The sequence below is a fragment of the Megalops cyprinoides genome, chromosome 11, assembly GCF_013368585.1.
Source record: "Megalops cyprinoides isolate fMegCyp1 chromosome 11, fMegCyp1.pri, whole genome shotgun sequence".
Lineage (NCBI taxonomy): Eukaryota > Metazoa > Chordata > Actinopteri > Elopiformes > Megalopidae > Megalops > Megalops cyprinoides.
Genome location: NC_050593.1, coordinates 10,081,322 through 10,107,471, shown reverse-complemented (window position 1 = coordinate 10,107,471; position 26,150 = coordinate 10,081,322). Strand labels below are relative to the sequence as shown.

Genomic DNA, 26,150 nt, shown 5'->3' with positions numbered 1-26,150 from the left:
ATGAAAAGGTCCATATAAAAAGGATTGATATTTTACAACCATATTTTAATAATTTGTAACCTTCCTCATAAACTTATACACTGAGCAGACAGTTCACAACGGTGCTTTCAAAATCGTGTATAAATGTTATCCATGCATTAAAGGATGTGGTTTTTGTAAAAACTTTTTATTGAATTCATTAAATATTTTTTCTGCGACTCTATATTCCACATTGTTGTGGAATGACGTAAAATGTGATCCAGCAGACACATGGGTGAATCGAGTAATTTGAGCATGGACATTTTATTCTGTTCTGATCGCTGTTTGCCACTGAAATAAAAAGCGTAATTCGGGATATAACAGTAGAGGCCGCACACGCCCATGCGTGTGTACTTGATGAACTTGTAGCGCTGTGGTTACAGGTGGGTTAGTGGATGCCGCGCCCCTGCTGGCCAATCCAGATAGGCTACCTTACGCAAAGTAATACTAGGAAATAAGTAGATAGCAGCTAGTTATTCCGGCTGTAGTCAGTCGTGCGTGTTCTAACATTTATTTTGTCTAAAGCTATTTTGTTACAGTCGCGGCGAGACGCATCTGAACAACATTTTTTAAGAGGCATAATTTCACAGCGCAGTTCAGGGACAGTAGAATAGCACTGCCACATGAACGCTCTTACGAAATTTAGACCTAGCTAGATCTAGCTAGCAAGGTGCGGTGAACAAACGATTCTGTCTGCCGATACAAAAGCTTGTGGAAAAAGGAGATCGCCTGTGTTTTATGAAAGAAAGACACTAATGAATGATCGATTTGAATACTTCGCTAGATGATGAGGGAATTTTTTGTTGATTTGATGTCATCGACGGTGACGGGGAAACGACCCATCTTGAATTATTCTTTGGAAGAAAAGTGTGAGGTTGCTAGCAGTAGCTTTCAGGCGAGACAAACTTTGCTAGAGGAATAGCTGGAGTTGCTAGCTACAATTACGGTAGGCTACGACGGAATCTGTGTATAGGCAGCACAAATTACCATACATCGCATTCACAGTAACAAACGTCTAGTTCGTTCGATTAGCCAGACTGTTTCACACTACTAGATTACAGTTACATTACGATAAATCGCGGTTGCTGGCTAAACGCCACTGCGTGTCATCAAAAGAGCTGGTACGTGTCGTTGCTTCTGTCATTTACGATCGCTAGTGATGTGTCAGGTGTATACGTCGTAGTATAGCTATAGGTGGCTAACTAACTAGCCTCCAAATCCCTGCTCAAAGATTTCCCCCCTCGCTGGAGAAAAGGAGTGAGTAAGGGAGTTCCATTTCTTTATTTTTTCGTTCAAATGACACCTAACATTACATCTTGGAAGAAAGACTGAATTAAACCATGGAGACAGCACACCACAGGGCTGACCCCAGATTTACCAGCAGAGAGTACGAGTCCACTCAAGGATTTCTTCCCCAAGAAGTGGATCTGCTGGGGGTTCTGGAGCAGAGAGTCGCTGACCGGCAAGGATGGGAGCTATTGGATGTGTTCCTCACAGGTGGAGCACCGTGGGGTTTCAGTTTGAAAGGCGGCCTGGAAAACCAGGAGCCTCTGATCGTAACTAAGGTAAAAGATCTCACAGCCTGCAATCGCACTCAGAAGCAGCGCCACCAGCAGAAATGGGGAAAGAGTATTTCCCCCTTTCTCCTGTTTGTCTGTGTATAGTGACACACACTCAGTCATTAACTAAAGTTTATGATCCACCTTGTTTTAACCTGCTTTGGGGAAGGTGGTAGCTCTTCTGTTGAGCAGGTTTCACTGTGCTTGCACATGGGCTATTTATCCTCAAATAATTCGTTGAACATGCTAAATTAGATGTTTTCTACAGTTCTGAAACTAAGCAAGAATCAGTCTAGAATGTTTCTTGGTATTTATCAGTTAAAGGGTTGGCTATCTCTGTGTTGCATATATTCCTTCTCTCACATTAACGTTGTTACACGTTATACGTGTATAACGTATCTTAAACACTGTCATCTTACTTGAATTAGTGTTTTGTTTTAAGAATTAATATTACCCATGTAACAACACTGATTTATTTTTCCTTCGTGGTATGCTCATACGTGTTAACACAGTTTGGGGGGGGGGGGGGGGGTAAACATTAGTGCTCCTATGAGTAATACATAAGGTATTAATGGTGCTCTACGGAACAGGAAATGACACGTGCGTTGTCTGCCCACTCTTTAAATTTGATGGTGGTAAGGGCTTATGACGACTACGTCAACACTGCAGGTATGTTTTTCATAACTCTAACCACCGTCAGTGTTACACCTCCGTCCCATATTTCTGATCCGATCTGACCAGACTTGCCGGTAATCATGCAAAATGATCTACTCCTAGGATTAGTTCAGCCAGCTTTGAAAACGTGAAACAACAAGTTGAGGTCTTGTGCGCTTTGCAGTTGTGTGAGCTCCTTCCTGAATTAAAAGTTAAGATGGTTGTCTTCATATGTTCATAGTGAAAGCAACTCGAATTTAGCATTAATTTGTAGTGTGCCTTTCCGTGAAACATTACGGTTTCAATGGCTCTCTTTATAACTCTTTTTAACCCATTTGCATGACAGCAACACCAGTCACATAAGTTCTGTAAAAAATTCTACAGCTCACTGCATTTCACATGATTCATTCTCATTTTATAGAATGTTCTTTTTAGAGTTAACAGGAAGTTCATTCCAGCTTGGATTGTGAAATTCTTAGCAAGTGTAAGCAGGAATTCATGAAACATAAACCACATTTTTACCTGGTGGCAAACTGTATGTCACCAAAAGGCAGAGCTAACCATTGATTGGTTAAAAACTAAGGCTGTGCCCGTGTCCTAATCATAATAAGGTAGACTAATTATGTGAGGTTGAAGAGAAAGGTTTAGGTCAATTGTAACTCCAGTGTCCATAACAAGTAGGTTTGGAGTGGTTAACTTGGTCATTTAGCCAAATCAAATTTAGGTGAGCTTTCTCTTGTCTGTGGTTTATGGTTAGGCAAATCATCACTTCACAGATCAATTCATAACATATTCATAAACAATAGACAAATGGAAAAATCTTTGCTCAGTGGTGTCCTGACAATCACTGTTGCCATGTTATTTCAGACCCCTCCCTCTCCACCCACTGTGGCTGTTTTTACCTTACTTCCACAAGGCTCTACCACCATCTCTAAAAACCACTGCTAGGGGAAACATTGAGATGGGACTGCTGACATGGGTTAGGGTCTAGGATGAAACATGTCTAGCTGTTGGGTTTTGAAGAGGGTGATTTCTTTGCTGGGATTCTGCTTATTCCAGCTGTGAATGTACATCTAAAGAGGCCCTCTATTTGAAAAATTGTCATTCCCAAAGAACCACTTGTATAGATACCTCTAGGCATGCAGTTTTTCTCAAGCTGTCACTCCACTTCCACTGACCATTATAAAAGTGCAACGGGAAAAGGACTTGGGGAAGATAATAATCGACAAAGACTCACAAAAGGTCTTGCTTTGTGTGTATTCTTCTATTTGTACAAACCATGGGACAATTCAGTATAAATTAATTCACTGTACTTATTGGACCAAAGTTAAACTGTCATAAATCTACCCAGATGTACATCCAACAGGCTTCAGCCTCCCTGATACATTTGTTCTGGTTTTGTAGATCCTTATACAAATATTGGACCAAAATATTTTCCTCTCTCAGAATTATTACAGTTTCAACACAAGCCTAACCTATGACTGCATTATTCGGAGTTCTGCCTTTTATTATTAAGAAGCCCAAGTATATTCTTGACTAAAGGCATTTATTACATTGCTAACACGGCATCTAATATTATTAAAATGGAAATCCCCCCTCCCCCCACATTCCTTATGGATCAAAGATGTCTTTCACTTTATTTCCTTAGAGCATATATGTTGCACATATAATGGCTCCAGCTCTAAATTTGGCAATAATAATAATAATAACAAAATTTGGCATCTTATTCTCCTACATGTGAAGCAACGTCAGTCTTTTACTATCCCAGAGTAACTCCATTTCTCCCTGAGTGGTCTTTATTGCCCCTTGACATTCCCCATGTCCCCCAGTTCTATCTACATTTTCACCCACACCCTCTTCTCCTACTTCACCCACTTGTACCACCACAACTTCCTTCTCAGACTATCATGTGTTTTATATTTGGCCTGGGTCCCCCTATGTAGGTCGTTCTGGATAAGTGTCTGCTCAGTGACAATCAGGTAATGTAAATATATGTTGTTTTAGTATTCCCTCAGTGTGAAATGCGAGGAAAGAGATTTGCCTGTCTGAATGGAGTTACAGTGGAAGTCCTATCTCCTCAGTATCCTGTAGTGTGATGTCATTGTCCTCCACAAGCCTGTTGGGCTGTGGGACCCAGACTTTAAGTTGTGTATTTAGCTGCACTTCCACCTTTCCCACCTGAAATCCTCCAGGCCAATGTGACGCCACACCTCCTCTGTCTGATGCACACAAGTCACCTTCGAGCAACATCATAAACTAGAACAGCAGGGCTCCCACATCTGCCTTTATGTCTATGCCAGATATAAACAAAGATAATAGAGGGTGTGGCTATAACTGTGTAATTGATGGAAAGGTCTGTTTTGTAAATGCCTTTCCTGTTTGAGTGCTGTTTTTGAAGGGAAAACATTTCAGCTTTACTTATCCAGGCACCTAATGAACAGTGCTTACTGTTTACTTATTCTGTCTTGGTTTCTTTCATGAATACAAACCAAGGTATTAATGACAGACCTGGGTAAGATACACAATTTTTTGGATACTTTTACAAACTCATAACTTTTTGCTTTCAGGAATGCAGTTAAAATACATTTTCCATACATACTTTACGTAACCTGTTCTTGGAATCTTCAGAGATACTGCTTTAAAGGTCCTGAAGGTTCCTATTATGAGATCACAGAAGAAATTTAGTGTAACTCTACTACCATTTTAATGATGTTCCCAAATATTCATGCTCCTATGTCTGTTTACTGTGTGGAAAGGGTTGCCCATGCCTCCTGAGAGATGGACAGTTCTTTTTGGCTGTTACTGTGTTTATGCATCAGTATCGAATGTCCTTCCAGTGTCCCTTTACACACTTTGTTTTGAATTTATTTTCAAGCGTTTTTTATATATAGACACACGCCTGTGTGTGATGTTTTTATGCTCTGATATGATGCACCTGCATTGTTTTATTTAAAAAGCACACAACAAAAGAGCCCTGTGAGACAGTAATCATAGTTTTTGTCTGTCATTATCTCTCAGAGCTGACCGATAAAGGCTTTGTTGTAAGTAGTAGTAAATCCAAATTGTTATAATCCTCAAAATCTTGTGAAAGACATTGTCCTTACCAGGTCCCTCAGAGACACCAGAAAGACATGTTTTGTGCACAAGCTGTTTTAGAGATGTTTAAAGATGCATATATTGGGGACAAAACCCTGCCTTACATTTGGTCCAATGCAGTAAATTAGTTGTGTGTCTGTTGCATGGGAAAAGTACTTATAAGACAGACAGAGGGGTAGAGTTTTTAGAGGAATCAAAGTTCTGCTTTCTGCTTTTAGCATTGGCTTTTCATTTTTTTGTAATTTTGTTTTTTGTGTGTGTGTGTGTGTGAAGTGTAGTGCTTCATTTCTTTGAGGAGCCTGAAAGGCACAGATACCCAGGTATAGGGGTGTTGAAATGTACATGAGTGTTTGATGTTTTCCTGTGAAGAATCAAGATTTTGCCCTGGGTGTTCTTTTTCTGCCATGCTTGGCTGTGTTCAGCTGAAGCGGTACAGGTCCGGCCTGGGAGAAGGAGGCCTGTATTCAGTCCTGTGCTGGGAGCACACCTTGCACGTCTAGTCCCAGAGGAGAATGTAAATGAGAGAGGTCAGCCATGATTGTTCTTTGTTTCTCTGCCCTCTGTTTGTTAATGAAAGAATATAAAAGTACCCAAAGATTTAAACCAGCAGAAGGGAATGTAACTGGAACTAATTAGAATTCCCTGCATTCCTCTCGTACCAGAGTTTTACCAAAAGTGTCTTGACTTTAAAGCCCCCCCCCTTTCAGTACAGTATCCTACTGAAAGTCATGGCATAGGGGTAACACAAATGGAGTCTCAGTCTCACGGTCTTAGTCTAGAGACCTTTGGAGACCACATAAACATGGCCTGGGTCTCTCGCTAGCATTCTTGAGATGATCAACTCCTTCCACTGCTAGGCTGTGCCATGTTGTTGTTGCTGTTTTGGTTCTGTGAATGAAAGGGTCTACCTCATTGCAACAGAAGATGACTTATAATGAATCGGTTTGCCTGTCTCTCCACCTAACTGTAAGTTATTGCTTGAATTTTAGTCTAGCAACAGCCAGAATTTACTTGAGTACAATAACAAGCCATCCATGAATGTCCAACTAATGCAAAATCATAGCTAAGCTATATAGCTAACTATTTTTTAATTACCGTAAGTTAACAGTCTAGCTAACGTCATAGTAGACTGTTGTCAGCTGATGACAAGGCTGGGATCAAACCCAGACCACAAAGCTCAGCTTGCGCTCAAGGAAAGCCATACTTTCAGGAGCAACATTGGACAGAATTCCAGCGAGATTGAAGGATGATGGCACTGCCAGGTGTCTGAGTGTCTGTTTCTCCTTTCACATTCATTCCAGGTATCACTTATTTTACATTAGTTTTACTGCTTAAAGAGATTTTGTGCTTTAGTCTGCTGGAAGACGGTAAGAAGTTTAATGACGAGAATACGCCATTCCCCCCAAATAGGCACATCATTTTGTCTGTAGTCTAAGCCTGGTCGTGAACACTCCACATGTCCCTGCTTCCACTACAAATCCCGGCAGGCTATTACATGCATTCATACCTCTCTGAGAGAAAAATACTTCTTAGTATCAGTGTGAAATTTACCTTTAATTCATTTCTACCTATGTCCTCTTGGTCTGCTAGTTGACTTTATTTATTCTGTTTAAAAATGTGAAACCTCAGTCTCCCCTGTTTCTACTTCTTATTAGACTGAAAAGATTACGTATGAGCCTTAACCTGAGTCTGCCTTCAAAACTTACATCTTTTATACCTGGAACCAGTCTTATTACCCTTTGTGTACCTTTTTGACAACTTTTATGTCCTCCTTGTTGTGTGGTTCCCAGAACTGAACACATTAATGTAAATGTGGCCTGACAAAGGCATATAACATTAATGCAACCTGATTTGATCTATAATCAACACCTTTGCTCTGTATCCCAGCATCCTAGTTGCCTTTTTACTGCTTCAGCACAATATCTAGATCTAGATAGTTTTGCATCAAGTAGTACTCCCATGTACTTCATGTTGCATGTGTTGTGCCACCCATACAATAATTGCACTGTATGCATTGTTATTATTTACAAGCTTTACATTTGGCAACATTAAACTTTCTCTGAGCTGCAGATGGATATCCATGAAGTCTGAGTCAAAGGTGAAGCATCCCTGTTGTTTCATGTAACTAAGAGGGGGTCTGTGTCAATGACTCCTCAGAAAGAACACATTTCTTTGCAAAGAGCATATTAGCCTTGCAAGAACAGGAATTTTGTGTAAACATGGCCATGGGTGTCTGCGAATGCCTTCATGTGCATGGCTGCTGTGGTGGTGCCTGTGAACCCTCCCCTAAGACAAACACACACACACACACACACACACACACACACACACACACACACACACACACTCCACACTCTGTGTTTTACAGTGGGGGTTCCATTACACAAACAAGCTGAGAAAGTGGCCTGTTTCCTCTTCTCCACAAGCGGTCTCTTTAAGGTATTTTTAGGTGCATCCTTTGGTGCTTATCTCTCTTGAACACAACCTGTTTTTACCCCACATATTATTACTCTTTGTCTTTTTTGGGTCAAAGGAAAAAATTATTGGTGAATGCCTTTTCAAGCAAATTTTAAAAATGTTAGAATATAATGCACAGAATTTTAAATAATTTTACAGGGGAGGATTTTGTGGTGCTGTTTCATCAAACTGTACATAATCCTCAGCAACACTCCAGTATTAGTCTCCAAGTTTTAATTTGTCTTGATTATGATAACTGGCAACACTTTGTGTCCTGATAGGTGAGTGACTTAGCAGTAATAAAGATACAATAATAATGGTAATAATAGTATACAATGTAAGGACTTAGCAGTAATAAAGATACAATAATAATGGTAATAATAGTGTATAATGTAAGGACAGGGCCCAACTCATTGGCCCAGCAGTAATATCTCCTGTGTCTGTGTTCCAGGTAGAGGAGGGCAGCAGTGCTTCGGCTGCCCAGCTTCAGGTCGGGGACGAGATCCTGACCGTCAATGATATCCCACTGAGCGGCTATCGGCAGGAGGCCATCGGTCTGGTGAAGGCCTCGCTCAAGACCCTGTCTCTCGGGGTCAGAAGGTAGGCAGACCTGGAGCTGAGTGTCTCCCCCTACTGTAAGGCTCTCTCTCCTGTAGCACATGGGCTTATCTCCGTGACTACCACACCATGGTAATGGGAATGGGAGTAAAGCTCAGGTGTGAGGGAGTGGGAGGAGAGTGCAGGTGTGAGGGTGTGGTGGGAATAGTGGGGAGTACAGTAACCAGTCACAGAAGGCTGCCCTACTGTACCTTAAGCAGCACTTTTCAGCAGTGGAGTTTTCTTATTGTCACCCTGTTAAAGGTCCCTCCCTGTGCCCCACGGTCACCCTTTTAAAAGACAGTCAATCAGTCAATCATATTATATTTGTTATAGCAGGTTTTTATAGTTAAATATTCACAAAGCCATGCGCATAGTCCTTTTTGCTGAGGGAACTGAAAATGTGAAATATCCAGAGCCAAAAATTCTGCAAAATTATTCTCTGACCCTATTAAAAGGCGGCCAAGAGACTCAGACAAAACTGGGATGTTAATGGCCTTCAGGAGCACTCATTGCTCAGGCATGTGTGACAGTCAAATACAGCCTATGCTCAGTGCTGAGGATCTCATGCAGTCAGTCACTGCACACTGGTCACAGCGGAGCTCTAATTCTGCAGTACGTAACTGTCAGTACCGAGTCTCCTTGATTTTTTATATACTTTTCTGCAAAATTGTTTGCTTTAACACAGATTCTGCTGTGTCACTTCCTGTTGAGTTATGTGACATTATGGAATGATGAGACCTAACATTGAGGAGACCGAACTGTGGCAGGAGTGGAAAAACTGTATACTCGATTGTGCTTGTCAGATGCCTGTAAAAATTGCCTTTGTTCTGACATGCAAATTATGTGATAGTGTGCTCATAGATAGATTCCTTTGTGAGATACATGTTTAACTACACGTATAAAACTACAGCAAGGTCACCTTGTTCCTCTTGGTGGAACGAGCAGAGGAGTTAGCAGTGCTCTCCAGCAGGGGGTGTGTAATATATTCTACACCCAAACATGATCCCACTCATCTCTCACCACGTCACACAAAAAAAAACCAGCCTTTCGCACAGTATTAACTTGGCTGGAAGAAGTACGAAGCAACTGTAGCGCATAATGGATGTGGCACTGCAAGCAAGCCTCGTCTGGCCCGGGCTTTGCTCGTTTTTCCAGGAATGGAAGAATGTCTAAGTAGAGGGAGCAGGATTTATGTCTTTGAGGTGTGTGCATTTTTCCAGAGGGTTGCTCTGGGAGTTGGTTTAGTGAAGACTGCTAGACCCAAGCTTCGGGGGAGGAGGCCACATTGGACTGTAATTACATGTGCACACAGAAGAAGCTTCCACATCCGGTGAATTTGCAAGGCCACAGAAGAAGCCTGGATGTAAATGGAAGCTGGGGCAGGGGCAGCAGGTCATTATGCAGCCACACACCAGGGCAGCACAGCTGACAGGTCCAATGTCTTGCTGTGGCCTGAGTGGTTGAACTACAGATATTATGTACAAGTTCTCTCATTAACATATTCTGTGAATGTCCCTGTTACTGTTAATAACAGCTCTGTGTCATAAACTGCCTTCGTATAAGGAGTCAGTTATACAGGTGTTCTTTCAGTATGCAGTGCAGTGTCTATAGGTCAGGGGCTGCCAGAAGCACAGTGTCTGTAGGGAAGAGGGTCCCAGCAGCACAGTGTCTGTAGGGAAGGGGCTCCCAGCAGCACAGTGTCTGTAGGGAAGGGGCTCCCAGCAGCACAGTGTCTGTAGGGAAGAGGCTCCCAGCAGCACAGTGTCTGTAGGGAAGGGGCTCCCAGCAGCACAGTGTCTATAGGAAATGAGATAGCAGTACAGGAAGCTGCTAGATTTACGGGTAAGCTGGCTGACACACAGGGAGTGGGAGATGTTCACACCCTGTTTTGCATGAAGTGACTTAATAGGAAAGTGTGATGTCATGCTGTCATTGCACGGAGAGTGCGAGGAGTGGCAGAGTGTGACAATGAGGAGGGGAATGTCTGTACAACAGCAGTGCCCTGGAGCTGGGAGAAATGAAACCAAAACCGAGACACCCTCTGCAATGGAACCTGACTGTCTTCACACATACCAAGTGATTCAGACACTGCCCTCACAGAAGCTGAGGTCTGGAAAAAATTGTGAATATTTGTTAATGAACCATAGGTAAAAGTATTGATGTATATACAGTAGAGTGCTATCCAGTGCGCTGCGAAACTGAGCAGTGTTCATGGAATGAATGCAGAAAAACAGTTTCACAGATGAAATCAGCTACCTTTTCACTTGATCCTATTCCAACCAATTTCTTTTGGAAGTTATCAGCAGCCTATTACGCGGTGTCAAAAAAAAAAACTGTGTGTAGTTGTCTGTCCTAAGGGATCTTTCCCGTTGACCTAAAACAACAGTTTATCTGAAATCTTAAATTCCACATTAAGCATATTACTTAACTTTCCATTCATCACCTGAGAAATATTGCTAAAGCGAGTCATTTTTATCCCTGCCTGAAGCTGAGAAGATTACCCTTTATTTCATGTACACTGGGCTACTGCACTGCCTTGGTCTCTGTCTTCCCCAGCTATGTTATTGGAAAGTTACAAATGATCCAGAATGCAGCAGCCAGGGTACTAAATTAGGCTAAAACGTGGGAGGGCAATACTCCAGTGCTTAAATCCTTCCATTGGCTCCCCATTTGTTTTAGAATTGATTTTAAAATTCAATTTGTTAGGTTTTACAAGTAAAACAAGCATTGTACATCAGGCACATGCTTCAACTATATAAACCAGAATGAGCACTTCAAGTCAGTCACTGCTGAAGTCCTGCATGTTCCAGAAGTCTGTTTTAAGAATAGAGGACAGGGTTGCTTTTAAAATTTATGCCCCCAAACTCGAAAAAAACTTTTTTTTATCAGATACCCCTTCAGCTCCAGTCTTTAAATCACAGCTCAAAATGCACTTGTTTAGAATGGCATACCAATGAGCTGCTTTTATTTCACTTTTACTTATTTATTATTGTTTATTTATTGGATATTTATTCATTATTTTTCTTACTATTTTGTGGGGGTGACGTTGACTCATTATTTCTTTATGATTGATTGTGGACATCACTGTGGTTCCTGTTCTTTTATGTAAACCTTGTTAATTTCTGCTGTATAAACAGTCTTTGATTTATTTGTTCTGTTAGTTTTTATGTGTTTGTTTTATTCCTTTTTATTGCCCCTGTAAAACACTTTGTGCTGCTTTACTGTGAAAAAGGTGCTATAAAAATGAATAAGAATAGAATTGAATAATGGTTAAGCCTTCTAGTTTTGGGCGTTACCTTCCCCCCACAGTCGGGGGGTCTCATCTGTCTGGAGCTCAAGCAGGGGGCGTCTTTTGGGTGCAGGGGGCAGGTGCTGGAGCAGGGGTGGGGGGGGGGGGGGGGGGGGGCTATTGCCTGAGGGTATCAGACTAATCATAGCTCTGCCTGGGCGTGTCCTCCCACCCCAAAAAACAGCCTGAGAGCAGGGGCTCCAATGGATACCCTCTGGAGCAAATGCATTCCTACCATGTATAGTTAAGTTACTGATTTTTCATAAGAAGGATCCTCTGAAGACCAAATTCCTTTGTGTCAAGATAGTGTGGGGTGTAGTTGTCATTAATTAATCGTGTGCTTATTTCTTTGATCATAAATGCCTATATGTGGGATACTGTACCATGGAATATGTTTTCCTGGTTTTTGACTTTTAAAATGAGATGTCACTGTTTTTTTCTAAACAGGTTTCTTTCATTCAATACACTGAACAACCACTAGGGGGTAGTAGGTACAATTCTTTTAGAATCATAACTGAACGTGAGTTAGGGGTCTGTTCTGTGTGGTCACCTAGCTCACTGACTTGCTGCAGCAACTTGAATCCAGAACAGAATCTGGTTGTCCCCTGCAGAACCCTCTCATGGGTTTATAGTGGGAGAGGAGCCCAGAAACACAAGTGTGGGTGAAGAGGGAAATACTTTCATGCTGCATTTTGCTGGATTACTGTTTTATTGCTCCATTCTAAATGGTTTGCATAAATGCAAGCAACACTAAAAGAACTGGAAAGAGAATCTGTGTGGAAAAAGCACAGTTTTTAGGAAACAAATAGTTGATTAAATAGTACTAGAAGTTTGAAATCTGCAGATATATCCTGCATTACCTTATGTCTGTAAGGACAGGAACCTGATTTCTGACTGTGTAACAGGTATGTGGCCTGCAAGCTCTGTACTCATTTCACCAGGGGAAGTAATCAGGATAAAATCCATCAGAATGTTGATCTGTTGTCTGACTTTTTCTAATTGTATGACCCATTGACAGACTGTATGTAACAAGCTGAGAGAAAACCAACAAAAACTGTGGTCTTAATATCTATATCATTATCTAGCAAACTCAGTTTACATATTTACCTGAGCACTTCTTTACCTCTGTACCTGAGCATTCCTTTACCTCTGTACCTGAGTGCTTCTTCACCTCTGTACCTGAGCACTTCTTTACCTCTGTACCTGGGTGCTCCTTTACCTCTGTTCCTGAGCACTTCTTTACCTTTGTTCCTGAGCACATCCTTACCTCTGTACCTGAGTGCTTCTTTACCTTTGTACCTAGTGCTTTTTTACTTCTGTATCTGAGTGCTTCCTAAGCTCTTTACTGCTGTGGGGTAGAGGCAGGATGAGGAAGGATAGGCATAGTTGGAGGGGTGGAGTCAGGCCCAGTGGACAGGCAGAGTGCTGTAGTCCCAGGGGAGAGGCAGCGTGTGCCGGGGGCCCAGGGGAGAGGCAGCTTGTGCTGCGGGCCCAGGGGAGAGGCAGCGTGTGCCGGGGGCTCAGGGGAGAGGCAGTGTGTGCCGGGGGCTCAGGTGAGAGGCAGCGTGTGCTGCGGGCCCAGGGGAGAGGCAGCGTATGCCGGGGGCCCAGGGGAGAGGCAGCGTGTGCCGGGGGCCCAGGTGAGAGGCAGCGTGTGCTGGGGGCTCAGGGGAGAGGCAGCGTGTGCCAGGAGCTCAGGGGAGAGGCAGCGTGTGCCGGGGGCCCAGGGGAGAGGCAGCGTGTGCCGGGGGCCCAGGGGAGAGGCAGCGTGTGCCGGGGGCCCAAGAGAGAGGGCTGTGCAGGGGCTGGTAACTAGTGGGTTGGTATGTGATGAAGCTCAGGAATGTGGCTGTGTACACACTTCTCCTCCTGGCATGAGTAGTTTGATTGTGGAGCTGCTGCCTTTGTAAGCTTTATACCTTGGTCTTGCACATGTGTGTGCGCACGTCTGTGCGGGCATACAGTATGTGTGTGTCTTGCATACAGCTTACTTCAGAATGAGATCTACTGTTACTTCCAGTTAACAATATGAACCTTGTGGTTAATTGGTCTAAAAGCAGTTAAAGCAATTAATCTCATATATCAGTTAATTAGCCCCCCTGTTAACTGCAGTAGAGAGCTAGTATTATGAACAGTCTAACACCAATGCACTTTCCCTTTGAATGACCTCCAAACTCAATGTTGTGTAATGAAACATTAATGAAACATTTTACAGTTGATTAATTTTTTATTTTGAAGTGGCAGGCATATTATGCTATAATATGAAGTCAGAGTATGTGTATGATTTATTTGGAAATGTACAGATATATTTACAAATATAAACCCTTGTTCAGTGTATTCAAGGTATAGTTTATTACTTTTACATTTACCTGGAGTTTGTCTCATTTGGAATACGTAGATGAGGAGTCAGCCTACAATAAATCAGTGTGGAAAAGCTCTCACATGTACTGCAGGCCCATATATGCCAAAAATGATATGAGTCTGGGCCCTGTTGAGTTCAGTGGGCATAATTGACAAGCTGGCCTCATTCTGACCTGTTCAGCGTGTGGCTTCTTTCACAGGACAAGCACAACCATGGTCCAGCCAGTCAGAGTGGGTTACATGACCACAGAGGGGGAGGCCAGGGGTGGGGGCAGTTATGTCAATGACTGTCATTTGTCTTTTCTGTTAATCAATTAATATTTCACTTTGCTCTGGAAAACAGTGCCTTATAAGCAAATGATACGATAATAATAGTTATGCTGTCAGTTTTTTTTCACAGTTTAAATTAGTATTTTTATTGTTTTCATTTGATTTGTTAGCAGCTGTACAGTTGATTGTTTTCATTGGACGTCTTCCCAGTGTCACTCTGTTTTCAAGAAAAAGCAAAAAGCGTGTGAGGTCAAGGGTCATGGTGAGGCACTGCACATGGGGAATAGAGGAGTATTTTTATTTTATTTTTCATTCTTCTTTCATATGAAGTTAAGTGAATCCATACTTTTTAAAAGTACTTGTAAACAGGCCTGAATATACAAGAAATTCCCCTTGAATATGCTTAGAATTTATTTCCACTGAATGGAAAGTTGACATCGTCCTACAATGGGTCTCTGATCAATGTGTGGCTCTTCAGAGGGAGGGAAACACAGAACAGGTTCGGAGTGACTACATATGGGTTTATGTTTTTGCTGTCTGATTGGAGTTTGCCATTAAAAGAAGAATGGTCCACATCGTATTCACTGAATTCATTGTTGGTGTAAAATGTCTTTTTGAAATGAGATTTCAGGTGATCAGGGTTTGGGGTGTCTGTGTAAAGTGTGTCAGTGGTATTCTGTGCCGTGCTCAAACCCCCTGTGATTGTGGAGAGATCCAGGGTTCAGTGACAGTGTTGGAAACTCTGAGGGGGCGATAGGGAATGGAGTTGCTGATCTACTGTAAGGAGGTTGAAAGGCCACTAAGCCAGTACCCCATGCTATCGCTCTTAAACACTCTGTAGCCCTGAAGCCATATTTCTGTAGCTGACCACCCTGACCACCTTTTCATTTGTAAATGTACAGTTTCATATCCGTTATGCTGGCACATCTGCAGAAAAACTCTCAAGTAGTGTAATGTAAAGTATACTTCTCTTGCTGGACAGTAGAGGGTGCACTGACACTGCTGATCTGCCACTGTATCACACATATTGTAGCTACATGCACGCAGTAGATTTTATCACTGTTTCATAATATACATCACCTTTTGGACCCTTGTTCTTGTTCCAGGGTGGTAGTGTAGCATGGTGGTTAAGAAGCAGGACTTGTGACCAAAAGATTGCCGGTTTGATTCCCCGCTGGGGCACTGCTGTTGTACCCTTGGGCAAGGTACTTACCCCCCAATTGCCTCAGCTAATATCCAGCTGTATAAATGGATAACATTGTAACTGATGTAAGTCACTCTGGGTAAGAGCGTCTGCTTAATGCCAGTAATGTAATGTTTTTGGACCCCAAGTTTGTTTTGTCTTCCTGTTTTAAGTAGCTGATGGCTAAAAGTGTCGTTATCTCAGTGTCTTGTTCACAACCTCTAAACATGCGAGGCATTTATAATAGGACAGCTCAGCATGTCTGGCCTGTCATTGCTCAGTGTATGCTACCTGTAGTTTCAGATGGGCTCACTTAGTCATGTTTCAGTGGTAATGATTGGTGATTTGAACATCTCTGCCTATACGTTCTCTGTCAAAAAAATTTGTAGTGTGTGTTTGCTGATAAAAATATTTCTCAATATAGTTTTTATTTATTCCTCAAATTATTAGCACATGTTAAATTTCATAGATTTGTTCACAAATAAAAACAATTTATTGGGCTTCACCTAGTGTTCAGTTAATTATTATGGTAAGGGCTAATTGAACAAAGCTCAATTAAGTCTGGGTTAAAGATTAAATAAAATCGTATACTATATTAAAACATGGCATATACTGAGCGCCCCTGGGCCAGAGTTCATAAAGCTTGGAACAGAGAAAACTCACTCATAAGCACTGGAACTGTCATTTATGAGGCACAGTTGAGATGTAGGCGATGAGATGAATAATATGTTTCCTGTTATATGGAGTTCACGTACAGGGCACGAATCTCAATGAGAGAAGCAACACTCAAGTGCTCACTTGTACTCAAGTGAAGCTGACAGCTGCATTGTTTGAGGTAGCTGTACATTAGAGCTATGATGAGATGAATATCTAACTCCAGTATGTTAAAAACAGTGGGCTTAACTTCAGATTATACAGATTTCACCACGTTTAAGGAAACGTTAGAGGCTCCCTTTCCCATCTTGTTTAATGTAGTATTCAACTAAAACAAAAGCAATAGAATTGAAATTATTCAGAATTCATTGGTGCAGAATGAGAAATTGACATGTCGCACGCAAACGAGAATAACAGGCTGGAATTTAGAAAGCAAAGTCCCTGATTGAAGCATGCGAGAGAGGGGAAAAGAAGGATGTCATTCACGATTTGACAGATCCATTCTTCTGTTTAAATATTCCCCTTGAAAAAATGGATCAGTCAAAGTGATGTGCATTCTTAAACAAGCCTGTATTAATCGGCATGAAAATTCCATGGTCCAGTAAGCCTGACAAGGTGTATCTGCCATGGAGCTGATCAAAGCATATGGCAGCTTCCGTGTAGTCCCTGATAAATCAACAGGTGTAAAACATCATTATTTTTTGTCATGCAAGGATGTTTCGTTGATGCTGATTTTGAGTTATTTAGATACAGTATACGAAAACTCCACGAATCACTCTTCAGTGCCAGAAGGCATTGTGAAATGTATAAATGTGTTTGAATTGATTTTGGAACCTTGACCGCGGTTGTCAGACAGTGCAAATGACATTTTCAAGGTGTACAATGGCATCCTTCAAGGTTTGTTGCCAGAATGTCAGGATCCACGAAACCTACGAAAACTTGAGGATCTGAGAAATTAACACCGGTCATTGTCACAACAGTTTCACTGCATAGAGTAATAACCCACCCCTACGATTATATTTCACACAGTAACGTCAACCCATGACAGAAGAGATGGTAAGCCAAATGACAATGATGAAATGTAATCACAATATCTAGAACACTGGGCTTTCTTTTAGTGAATGGGACGTGGAAAGGTGACATTCTCATGACCCATTTATGTATTGATTTCACATGTGCCTCCTGCTTATTATATGCTAGTGCAGGTTAATATTTTATTGCACTCACTCCCACACATCAAACAGGTGGCAGTGTAGCACAGTGGTTAAAGAGCAGGACTCAACCGAAAGGTTGCTGGTTCAATTCCTTGGTGGGGCACCCCTGCTGTACCCTTGGGCAAGGTACTTAACCCACACTGATGTAAGTCAGTCTGGGTAAGAGCGTCTGCTTAATGCCAGTAATGTAATGTTTTTGGACCCCAAGTTTGTTTTGTCTGTAACTGATGTAAGTTGCTCTGGATAAGAGTGCCTGCTAGATGCATATAATGTAATGTAATGCAAACATAGAAACAGTTATGTATATATATTCCTGCTAAATATTTTATTGCATCATTGTCTGCATTGGTAAAAAGATAAGACTGACTCCAGCATGTGATAGTGTAAATGGATTTCAATGTCACTGTCAGTCTTCATGCTTATGTACTTTTCTGTGGTAATGAAGTGATCGAGATAATTGAGTTACTGCACTGGGATAATTGTTTAACAAGTGGCTAAAAATGAGGCTGTGTTGGTGCTGGAGCATAAATATGGTAAGTAATATCATCCTTTGATGGCTGTTTCTTCACCACCTACAAGGAGCCTGTGATTCTGTTTGACAGAACAGTGTATTGGAGGAGTTGAAGTACATCGCCTTCCATGCCCCTTTGGTTCTAATCCAGCGCTCTGTGTCCCTCTGTTCTCCAGGAGGAATGATTCTCCAAAAAGGCCTCACTCCAGGCACTCTGACAAGATCACAGAGGGTCAATCTGAAGCTGCCAAAACACTTGCAGCACCCACATCTGCTTTGCAGAGTAGCTATGACGCAAGGTGAGCTGTCTGTGATCCCTCAGGAGCACTGGGCTTCTTCTACTGTACACCTTATAACTACCCGCAACTCTCACTGCACTCCCCTCTAAACAAGCACAGTCCTCTCCCCACTAAACACACTCACAGCTCTCTCCCCACTAAACACACTCTCAGCCCTCTCCCCACTAAACACACTCACTCTGTTGTACTGCACAGGCTGTTTCTGTAGTAACACTGACACAGTACATGCTGTGCTGTTAAACAATGTTTTTTAAAGATCATTTTTAAAACTGTTAAAAATGAAAGGGTTTTGGTTGTATTTCTAATAAAGTTGCATTCCATAAGGAAGAAAACAAACTCCTTGTCTTAATGATTTGTAGTTCATCCATATATGACCTCTCCAGCAACTGGGACCAGGCTAACCTGCGTCGAGTGTCAGACCAGCTCAGCTCGCTGGGCAGCATGGACAGTCTAGACCACCCTCTGACACACCTCTCTCCTGGAGGCACCATCATGGACCATTTCAGTGAAGGCAAGCGAGACTCTGCCTACAGCTCCTTCTCCACCAGCTCCGGCACGCCAGACCACACCCTGTCTCGCAGCAACGCAACCTCCACAGAGAACATGCTGTCGAAGGTGGGCCCATGGGACGGGCGCCACGGGCAGAACCTCCTGCAGCAGCCAGCAGAGGCCGGTGGGTGGGAGAGCCTCAGAGCCGAGGAGCAGCCAGGCTCCAGGCACTTCAGTGCCTCCACGGGTAGGTCCACTGGACCGGTGTGGCACGTCCCTCAGAAGAACAAGTATCCCCAGCCTCTCCCTGATGGCAATGACAGCAGGGGCCTTTGCAGAGAAGAACAGCCCCCAGCCAGACCCCACACAGAGGACCACAGCAGCCACTACAGGGATAATGCATACAGCACAGAACATCATTACTTTGACAACCCTGCTGGGAAGGGTGTCCAGCCCAGAGACCAGTCACAGGAGCCCTGGCTGTCCCAAGAGGACCATAGAATGTCCCCCAGGACCCCCTTGCTATATACTCTGTCCCGGGACATCACAAGCCTAGCTGACCAGCCCGGGGAACGTCTCCGCCCTCTCTCCCAGGACCTCACGAGTCTAGCCAATCAGCACAGGGAACGTCTCCGCCCTCTCTCCCAGGACCTCATGAGTCTAGTCAACCAGCCCAGGGAAGGTCTCCGCCCTCTGTCCCAGGACCTGACGAGTCTAGTCAATCAGCCCAGGGAACCCCTGAATCCCCTGACCGGCAAACACGTAAAGGGCAGCGACCGCTTTGCCACCATCCTCCGCAGTGAGATCCAGAACAGGAGAGCTCGGCTGCAGAAGAGCCGGAGTGCGGCAGCCCTGACCGGCCCGGGCGGGGCTGAGGAGAACCCAGACACCACCTCCACCACCTACAAGGACCACCTGAAGGAGGCACAGGCACGCGTCCTTAACAATACGTCATTCCAGAGGCGGGATCTGCAGCCTGTACAGCCGGAGCATCTCAGGAGCCAAGCCCCACCCAGCTACCTGCCTTCTGCCCCACCCTCCTCCTCGCTGCAGAATGATATCACCCCCTTTCCAGGGCTCTCTGATGCTCCACAGAGAAATCCTGGACATTCCAGCAGCCAGGTGACCCGTGTAGGAGGCCGTAAACGCTTCCCCTCGGAGAAGAAAGCGCGCTCTCTCTCAGTGCCGGACAGCATCCACAAGGTGGGGGTGGAGGAGGCTCTGCCCCACCCGCAGGCTGCAGACTCCTCTTCCCACGGTCCCACCTCCTTTGAATCAACCGCTAAATCCACTTTTCTGACTGCTCATCCCAGTCTGAGCCATCCTGATCAGCACTGGCCGGGCAGGCGTGAGGGGAAGCCCCGTTTAGGGCAGAGTGACGAGGGCTGGGGCCCGGCCAGGGCAGCCTCCACTGGACAGCTCCTGGAGGACAGTCAGGGCAGCCTCAGCCATGGAGACATAGAGGCCTTCCTCGAGCACCAGCGCCTGGGCACCTTCGCAGAGCATGAGGCCACATGGAACGTCCAGAGGAGGCCCCTGGAAGCAAGGGCCTCTGGGAAATATCACTCTGCTGACAGCATCCTTGACCCCTACACAGAGGAGAGGAATAGACCCTCATACATGTATGGAAGACCGCGCTCGCCACCCTCAGCTGATTCCTTTGGACAGGTTAGTCAGAGTCAGTACTCATTACATCAGGGCGAATCCATCAGAAGAGGAAATCAGTTTGTAAACACAATCAGGATAGAACCCAGTGGTGTGTTATGGTGGAAATTCAGGAGTCTCCTCATCTTTTGAGATGATTACTTAACCAGGCAGGTCAATTAAGAACAAATACTTTTTTATAATGACAGCCTGAAAGCTTCAGGCATGCTGGTCTTCAGACATCCGCTATTCACTGTACCTGACATAAGTCTCATTTCACAGTACTAATGTGAGTTAGCTAGCTAACTACGTACCAGTTTCATCATAGTTTATAATGTCATTATCTGGTCAGCAAGCTAGCTAGGAAGTGGATAAGCTAAAATATATATTTGAAATATTGGCAGAAGAGGCGCAGATCATACCTTCTTTTTTGCTCTCACCATGTTTAGTCAGGCAGGATGAATGCATAATCAGAAAACAAAGGAACAGTGATAACCTCAGACATAACCTCAGGTCCCCACTCACCAATACTCCCATAGGCAAAGTGAAACAAGTGAGAGAGATGATACTGTAGCAGACGCATGACACCCTGCACTTCAGCTCAGAAGGCAAAGCTGTGAAACACCCTGTGGCACCTGAAACACCAACATGGCAGTGGTCATTACTTCAGCCTGTAACTTAAGAAGTGCGTGTGTGTGTGTGTGTGTGTGTGTGTGTGTGTGTGTGTGTGTGTGTGTGTGTGTGTGTGTGTGTGCGCATGCATTTTTGCTTGTATGTGTGCCTGTTTTCTTTAGAACAACCCTGTTGTGGAGAGGACCCAAGATGGTTCCCACCCAGAGTACTATCCAGCTGGACAAGAGAGTTCTGCCAGGTGAGAAGTATTACCAGGTAAGAGGGTCTGGCAGGTGAGAGGGCCTGCCTTACCCTCTGTATTCTCTGTAAGCTGCTTTTCTCTCAACGCTCAGGACACAGAACCCTAACCCTAGCTCTAGCCGTAAATCTAATCCTAGCCCCAACCTTAGCCCTAACCCTAACCCTAAACCTAGCCCTGATCCTAACCCTAACCCTAACCCTAGCCCTAGCCGTAGCCCTAACCCTAGAAGTCACACAATAAATGTCTTGTTTCCTCACTGCTGCTCATAAATGGAGAAATCCAGACAGCAAGGAGTTAAAATTGTAACAGAAGGGGTTGTAAAATCCTTCAGCAGCAAAGGTTGATGATTCCTGGCTGTTTCTAAGCAGGTGGGTGGGATCTCTGCAGTGGGGGAGCTCAGATCAACTCCTCACAGCTGCAGTGGATTCTCATCCCTAGCATTAAATTTTTAGCAGCCATAATAGCCAAGGGTTTTGACCCCCTCAGCGTGTGTTGTTTGGAGTGTGACACTCTCTCTGTGTTCCAGGGTGTCTGACTGGACAACCGGCATGTGCGGGGACAGAGACAGACCAGCGCAGTTCGACTGCTGCCCCGAGGCTCCCCTACAGCCCCCCCAAGGACACCCGGTCAACTCCCTCCCTGCCAATCAGGGACATCCCCAGCACCACAACAGACCCTTCCCCCAGAACCCAGAGGCTCTGCCACCATACCCTGCTGACCAATCCCATGATACGGAACCTGGGCAGTTCTCCACTCCATGCAAGAAGGCCCCCGTGCCCTTGAGGCCCCGCCCACCCAAACCCACAACCGCCCTGAGCGACTCTCTGGAGTCCATGTCCACACCTGACTCCACCGCCTCCCTGCGGGGAGAGTTTCCACAGGGCACAAGACCTGTCCCCGTGCCCCCCCAAACTGAATCCTGCTTGCCCTCCCCTCAGTTCACCCCCCAGAGACTAACTGACAAGCCACCGGCCTCCCTGCACCATGCCGCCCCCTGCAGGTAGGGCAGCTTACCTTCATAAGGTTTGTGTGATTCTGCTGAGCCTGAAGGATGCCAGCCATTAGGCTCCTTAGCTGTCTCACACACTGATTGACTGTACTACCAGATGAATATGCTCATTTTCAGCCCAGTGATTTAATGACAGCACTGTCCGTGCTGTAATCTCCCTCATGTGTTCAAAGCTGATGGAGGATCATGCCGTGTGTGTGCGTGATTCTTGTATGGAGGCTCAGAACACTACATAGCTCCTGTTTGAATCACTCTGGAGTCTTTACTCCCCAGTGAATTTAGGCTGAATATAGTTATTCCCCAATGTAGTGGATACACAGTTAAATTTGTTCTACCGCATCTGAAGTGCAGAAGTGGTTAGTACATTGTGTGTGTGTGTGTGTGTGTAGTTAGTTCATAGTGTGTGTGTAGTCAGTGCTCAGTGTGTGCGTGTAGTTTGTGCATAGTGTGTATGGACAGTGTGTGTGCAGTGATTTCTGTGTCTGCTCCAGGCGTGAAGAGAACAGCCTGGCTGAGTCAGACACCTCAGTGCCAAAGGCGGAGCTGCCAGAGCAGGTCAAGGAGCGCAACTCCGAGGATGAGCTGGACATTGACCTGGCCAACAAGAAGGTGAACTCTTCAACACTCATGGGCCCCTCACCGTCTCACCACTCACCATATCACACAGTCAAACTAACAAACCGCTCACAAACCGCTCACCATCTCACACGGTCACACTCACAAATCTCTCACCATCTCACATGCTCACACTCACAAACCTCTTGCCATCTCACACGGTCACGTAACAGACATCTTGCCATCTGAAACGGTCACATTCACAAACCGCTCACCATCTCACACGGTCACATTCACAAACCGCTCGCCATTTCACACAGTCACACTCACAAACCGCTCGCCACCTCACACGGTCACACTAACAAACCGCTCACCATCTCACACGGTCACACTCACAAACCGCTCGCCACCTCACACGGTCACACTCACAAACCGTTTGCCATCTCACATGGTCACACTCACAAATCGCTCGCCATCTCACACGGTCACCTGGCAGACCTCTTGCCATCTCACACGATCACGTTCATGATCCACAGTGCCACACTCATGGCATGATTCTTGTTTCTCTGGCCCAGAAACTCACACTATGGGCCCATTGCTGCCCGCCACTGCCAGGGCGTGTGGTTACCTCTCCTTAACCCTGCCTATGTTGCCCCTAGCAGCACGAGCTGATTGACAGCCTGAGCAGGAAGCTGCAGATTCTGCGGGAGGCGCGTGACAGCCTGCTGGAGGACGTCCAGGAGAACAACGCCCTCGGGGACAAGGTGGAGGCCACCCTTCAGCAGGTGTGCAGGCCCAACGAGCTGGATAAGTTCCACAGGTTCATTGGGGACCTGGACAAGGTGGTGAGCCTTCTTCTGTCCCTGTCTGGCCGGCTGGCCCGGGTGGAGAGTGCCCTGAACACCCCGGAGGAGGGCACCACCCCCGAGGAAAAGGTGAGGCTACATGGGTGGGTGGCGCAGAATACAGGTGTGGTCATGCACGAGAGAGCGCACACCTGTCCAAACAGAATTACATGAATGTGTCAATATTAGCCATAGGTATAGATAGAGCCATGGCTAGATATAGCCATAGCCATAGTGCACTTTCAAGTGAGTGCATGATCTCAGCATTATTTGAATCTTGGATGTTATTTTGACAGTTTTTTGGAGTCTGATCTGAATTTGCCCAGATGTTGTACACTCATTGCCAGCACTGTTGTGATAAAAGACAACGATAACCCCCTGCTGTGTTGGAGATGCTGAGGAAGCACTCTTAAACACTGCAGGGCCTGAATGCCTGTATTATAGTGCCCTTGTGTTCCGTCTGTATTTTATGAGATAATTTCAGCTCACATCCCTGCATTCCTCTGTATGATCTGCCTCTCTGACCTGTTGAAACATGCTTTCTTACATCTTCAGAGAGGGCAGCCAGCTGCGATATAAAATAGTCTAAAATAGTCTAATCATTTTGTAAAGATAACCATGTTCTGCCCTTATGTTGATGGGTAAAGTTAAGACAGCAGCAGGAGAAGGTGTCCATGACCTCCATTGGCTGTTGTCTGAAATGTCTCTCTCTCTCACTCTCTCACTCTCTCTCTCTCTCTCTGCAGCGTACGCTGATGGAGAAACGGAAGCTGCTGATTCGTCAGCGCGAGGATGCCGAGGAGCTGAAGGAGAACCTGGACCGGCGGGAGCGTGTGGTCTACGATATCCTGGCCAGCTACCTGAGCGAGGAGCAAATGGCCGACTATCAGCACTTCATCAGGATGAAGTCTGCACTCATCGTTGAGCGGCGCAAGCTGGACGACAAGATCAGACTGGGAGAGGAGCAGCTGAAGAGCCTGATGGACAGCCTGCCCCAGGAGCAGAGCATGCCCTCCTAAGAACGCTCAGAGTGCTCGCTGCAGTGGGATTTCCCCACCACTAGAGGGGAGCAGAGGGCAGCTGTCAAGGCAGACTTGTGGCGGTAACTCTTCATTGATTCTTTGGTGGCTGTTTTGGTGCCTCACAGAGACTTTGAAGGGGCACCTGACAGTAGGGTGACCATACGTCCTCTTTTTCCCGGACACGTCCTCGTTTAGAGACGCATGTTTTAGGTCCCAAAACGAGGACATGTCTGGGAAAAAGAGGACGTATGGTCACCCTACCTGACAGGGAGTAACTCACATGTTACAGTGGATGTACTGCACTCAGATATGTAATAAACCCAATAAACCCTATACTTGTGCCAGGGTTAACAGCCACCCAGACATTGTAACATTATGCATTTTCATATTGCTAGATAGCCTGCTGTTACATAAAAAATGTAAATGTCAGTTTTTGTAACTTACTGCAGCCCTTTGGATAAGTACAGTTCTTTTACAGAGTATTTTACTCGCGGTTAGCAAAGTAAACAATATGCCATTCCTTTCTAATGCTTTTAAATATCTTAACCTTGTATTACATTCTGTCGTTTAGTATTAGTTGATGTATCTGTAATGATTGATATTATTTATGGAGATAATCCAAGAGAATGAATAAGGCTCACATGAAATATAAAATAATAATGCAATGAAAATATGGGGCTGGTTCCATTCCATTTGCATTTTTTTCTGTGTTTCTGTGTCTGATCTATTTTTTTGAAGGTAACATTTCTGCCAGATTGCAGACATTTGCAGCAGATAACTACCACCTGAAAGTGGTCCTCCTCACTTAAAGGGGCTTGACAGTGTGAGTGATAGCTTCAGACTCCCAGCACCACAGAAACTAGTTCGAGTATTACCATGGCGACATGGTGCATGGTGAATGCACACCTCTCCCCTGCTGTCACTACAAAACAATGTGTACAACAGCAGCCAGAATAAAATGATAAGTCACAGTGCAAATAAATTATATTTTGACGACGGTTGCAAGCATCTTATGGATTTTTCACTGGACTTTTCACTTATGGATAGTTTGTAAAGAGGTGATGTATTATTTTCAATTTTCCTTAAAATGTAAATTGGCTTTTAGGCAAAATTTCATTTTATGGATAAAACCTATTGCTAGCGAAATAGTCAAATCAACCCATTCCATATATTCCATGAAAACACACCTAGAATGAAGAGGGAGGGAAATGTCATAATGGAATTGGAGTTAAATTGCACAAGCACGTTCCATTTCCCTCACTGGATACCTCCTATTCACTGGGTCAGGTACTTCCTGCTTTTCTCCTCGCATCTCTTCCTCCTCTCCTTGATGGGCGTCACAAAGGAAGTGAGGAGACACAAAGAACAGGAAATGAGGAGTACAGGAGCACAAGCAGTGGAGCATTCTTCTGTTTTTACAAAGAAACCATTTTATTGCTCCTCACGGTTGTTGTTATAAGCCATTACTTAATTGTTTACCCAGAATTTTCTGAACATCTTCCATGTATACGGCTGAATCCACATACAAACAGTGGAGGGTAAGAATG

General features: G+C 44.6%; 1 protein-coding gene across 3 annotated transcripts; it reads left to right on the top strand.

Moving 5' to 3' along the window:
* Positions 1-482: 482 nt before the first annotated feature.
* LOC118786185 (protein Shroom2-like) lies at positions 483-24,774 on the top strand. Of its 3 annotated transcripts, none has more exons than XM_036541271.1 (10): positions 483-1,139; positions 1,346-1,583; positions 8,236-8,384; positions 18,043-18,165; positions 18,525-20,322; positions 21,093-21,169; positions 21,699-22,172; positions 22,673-22,790; positions 23,399-23,671; positions 24,328-24,774. In XM_036541271.1, the coding sequence occupies exons 2-10, from the start codon at positions 1,359-1,361 to the stop codon at positions 24,598-24,600; spliced, it is 3,510 nt and encodes a 1,169-aa protein (XP_036397164.1). In that variant the 5' UTR covers positions 483-1,139; positions 1,346-1,358; the 3' UTR covers positions 24,601-24,774. The 3 variants fall into 3 exon arrangements, with proteins under 3 accessions (XP_036397164.1, XP_036397165.1, XP_036397166.1); XM_036541272.1 differs by having other exon boundaries at positions 1,342-1,583; XM_036541273.1 differs by lacking the exon at positions 483-1,139 and having other exon boundaries at positions 1,294-1,583; positions 18,549-20,322.
* The last annotated feature ends 1,376 nt before the right edge of the window (positions 24,775-26,150 follow it).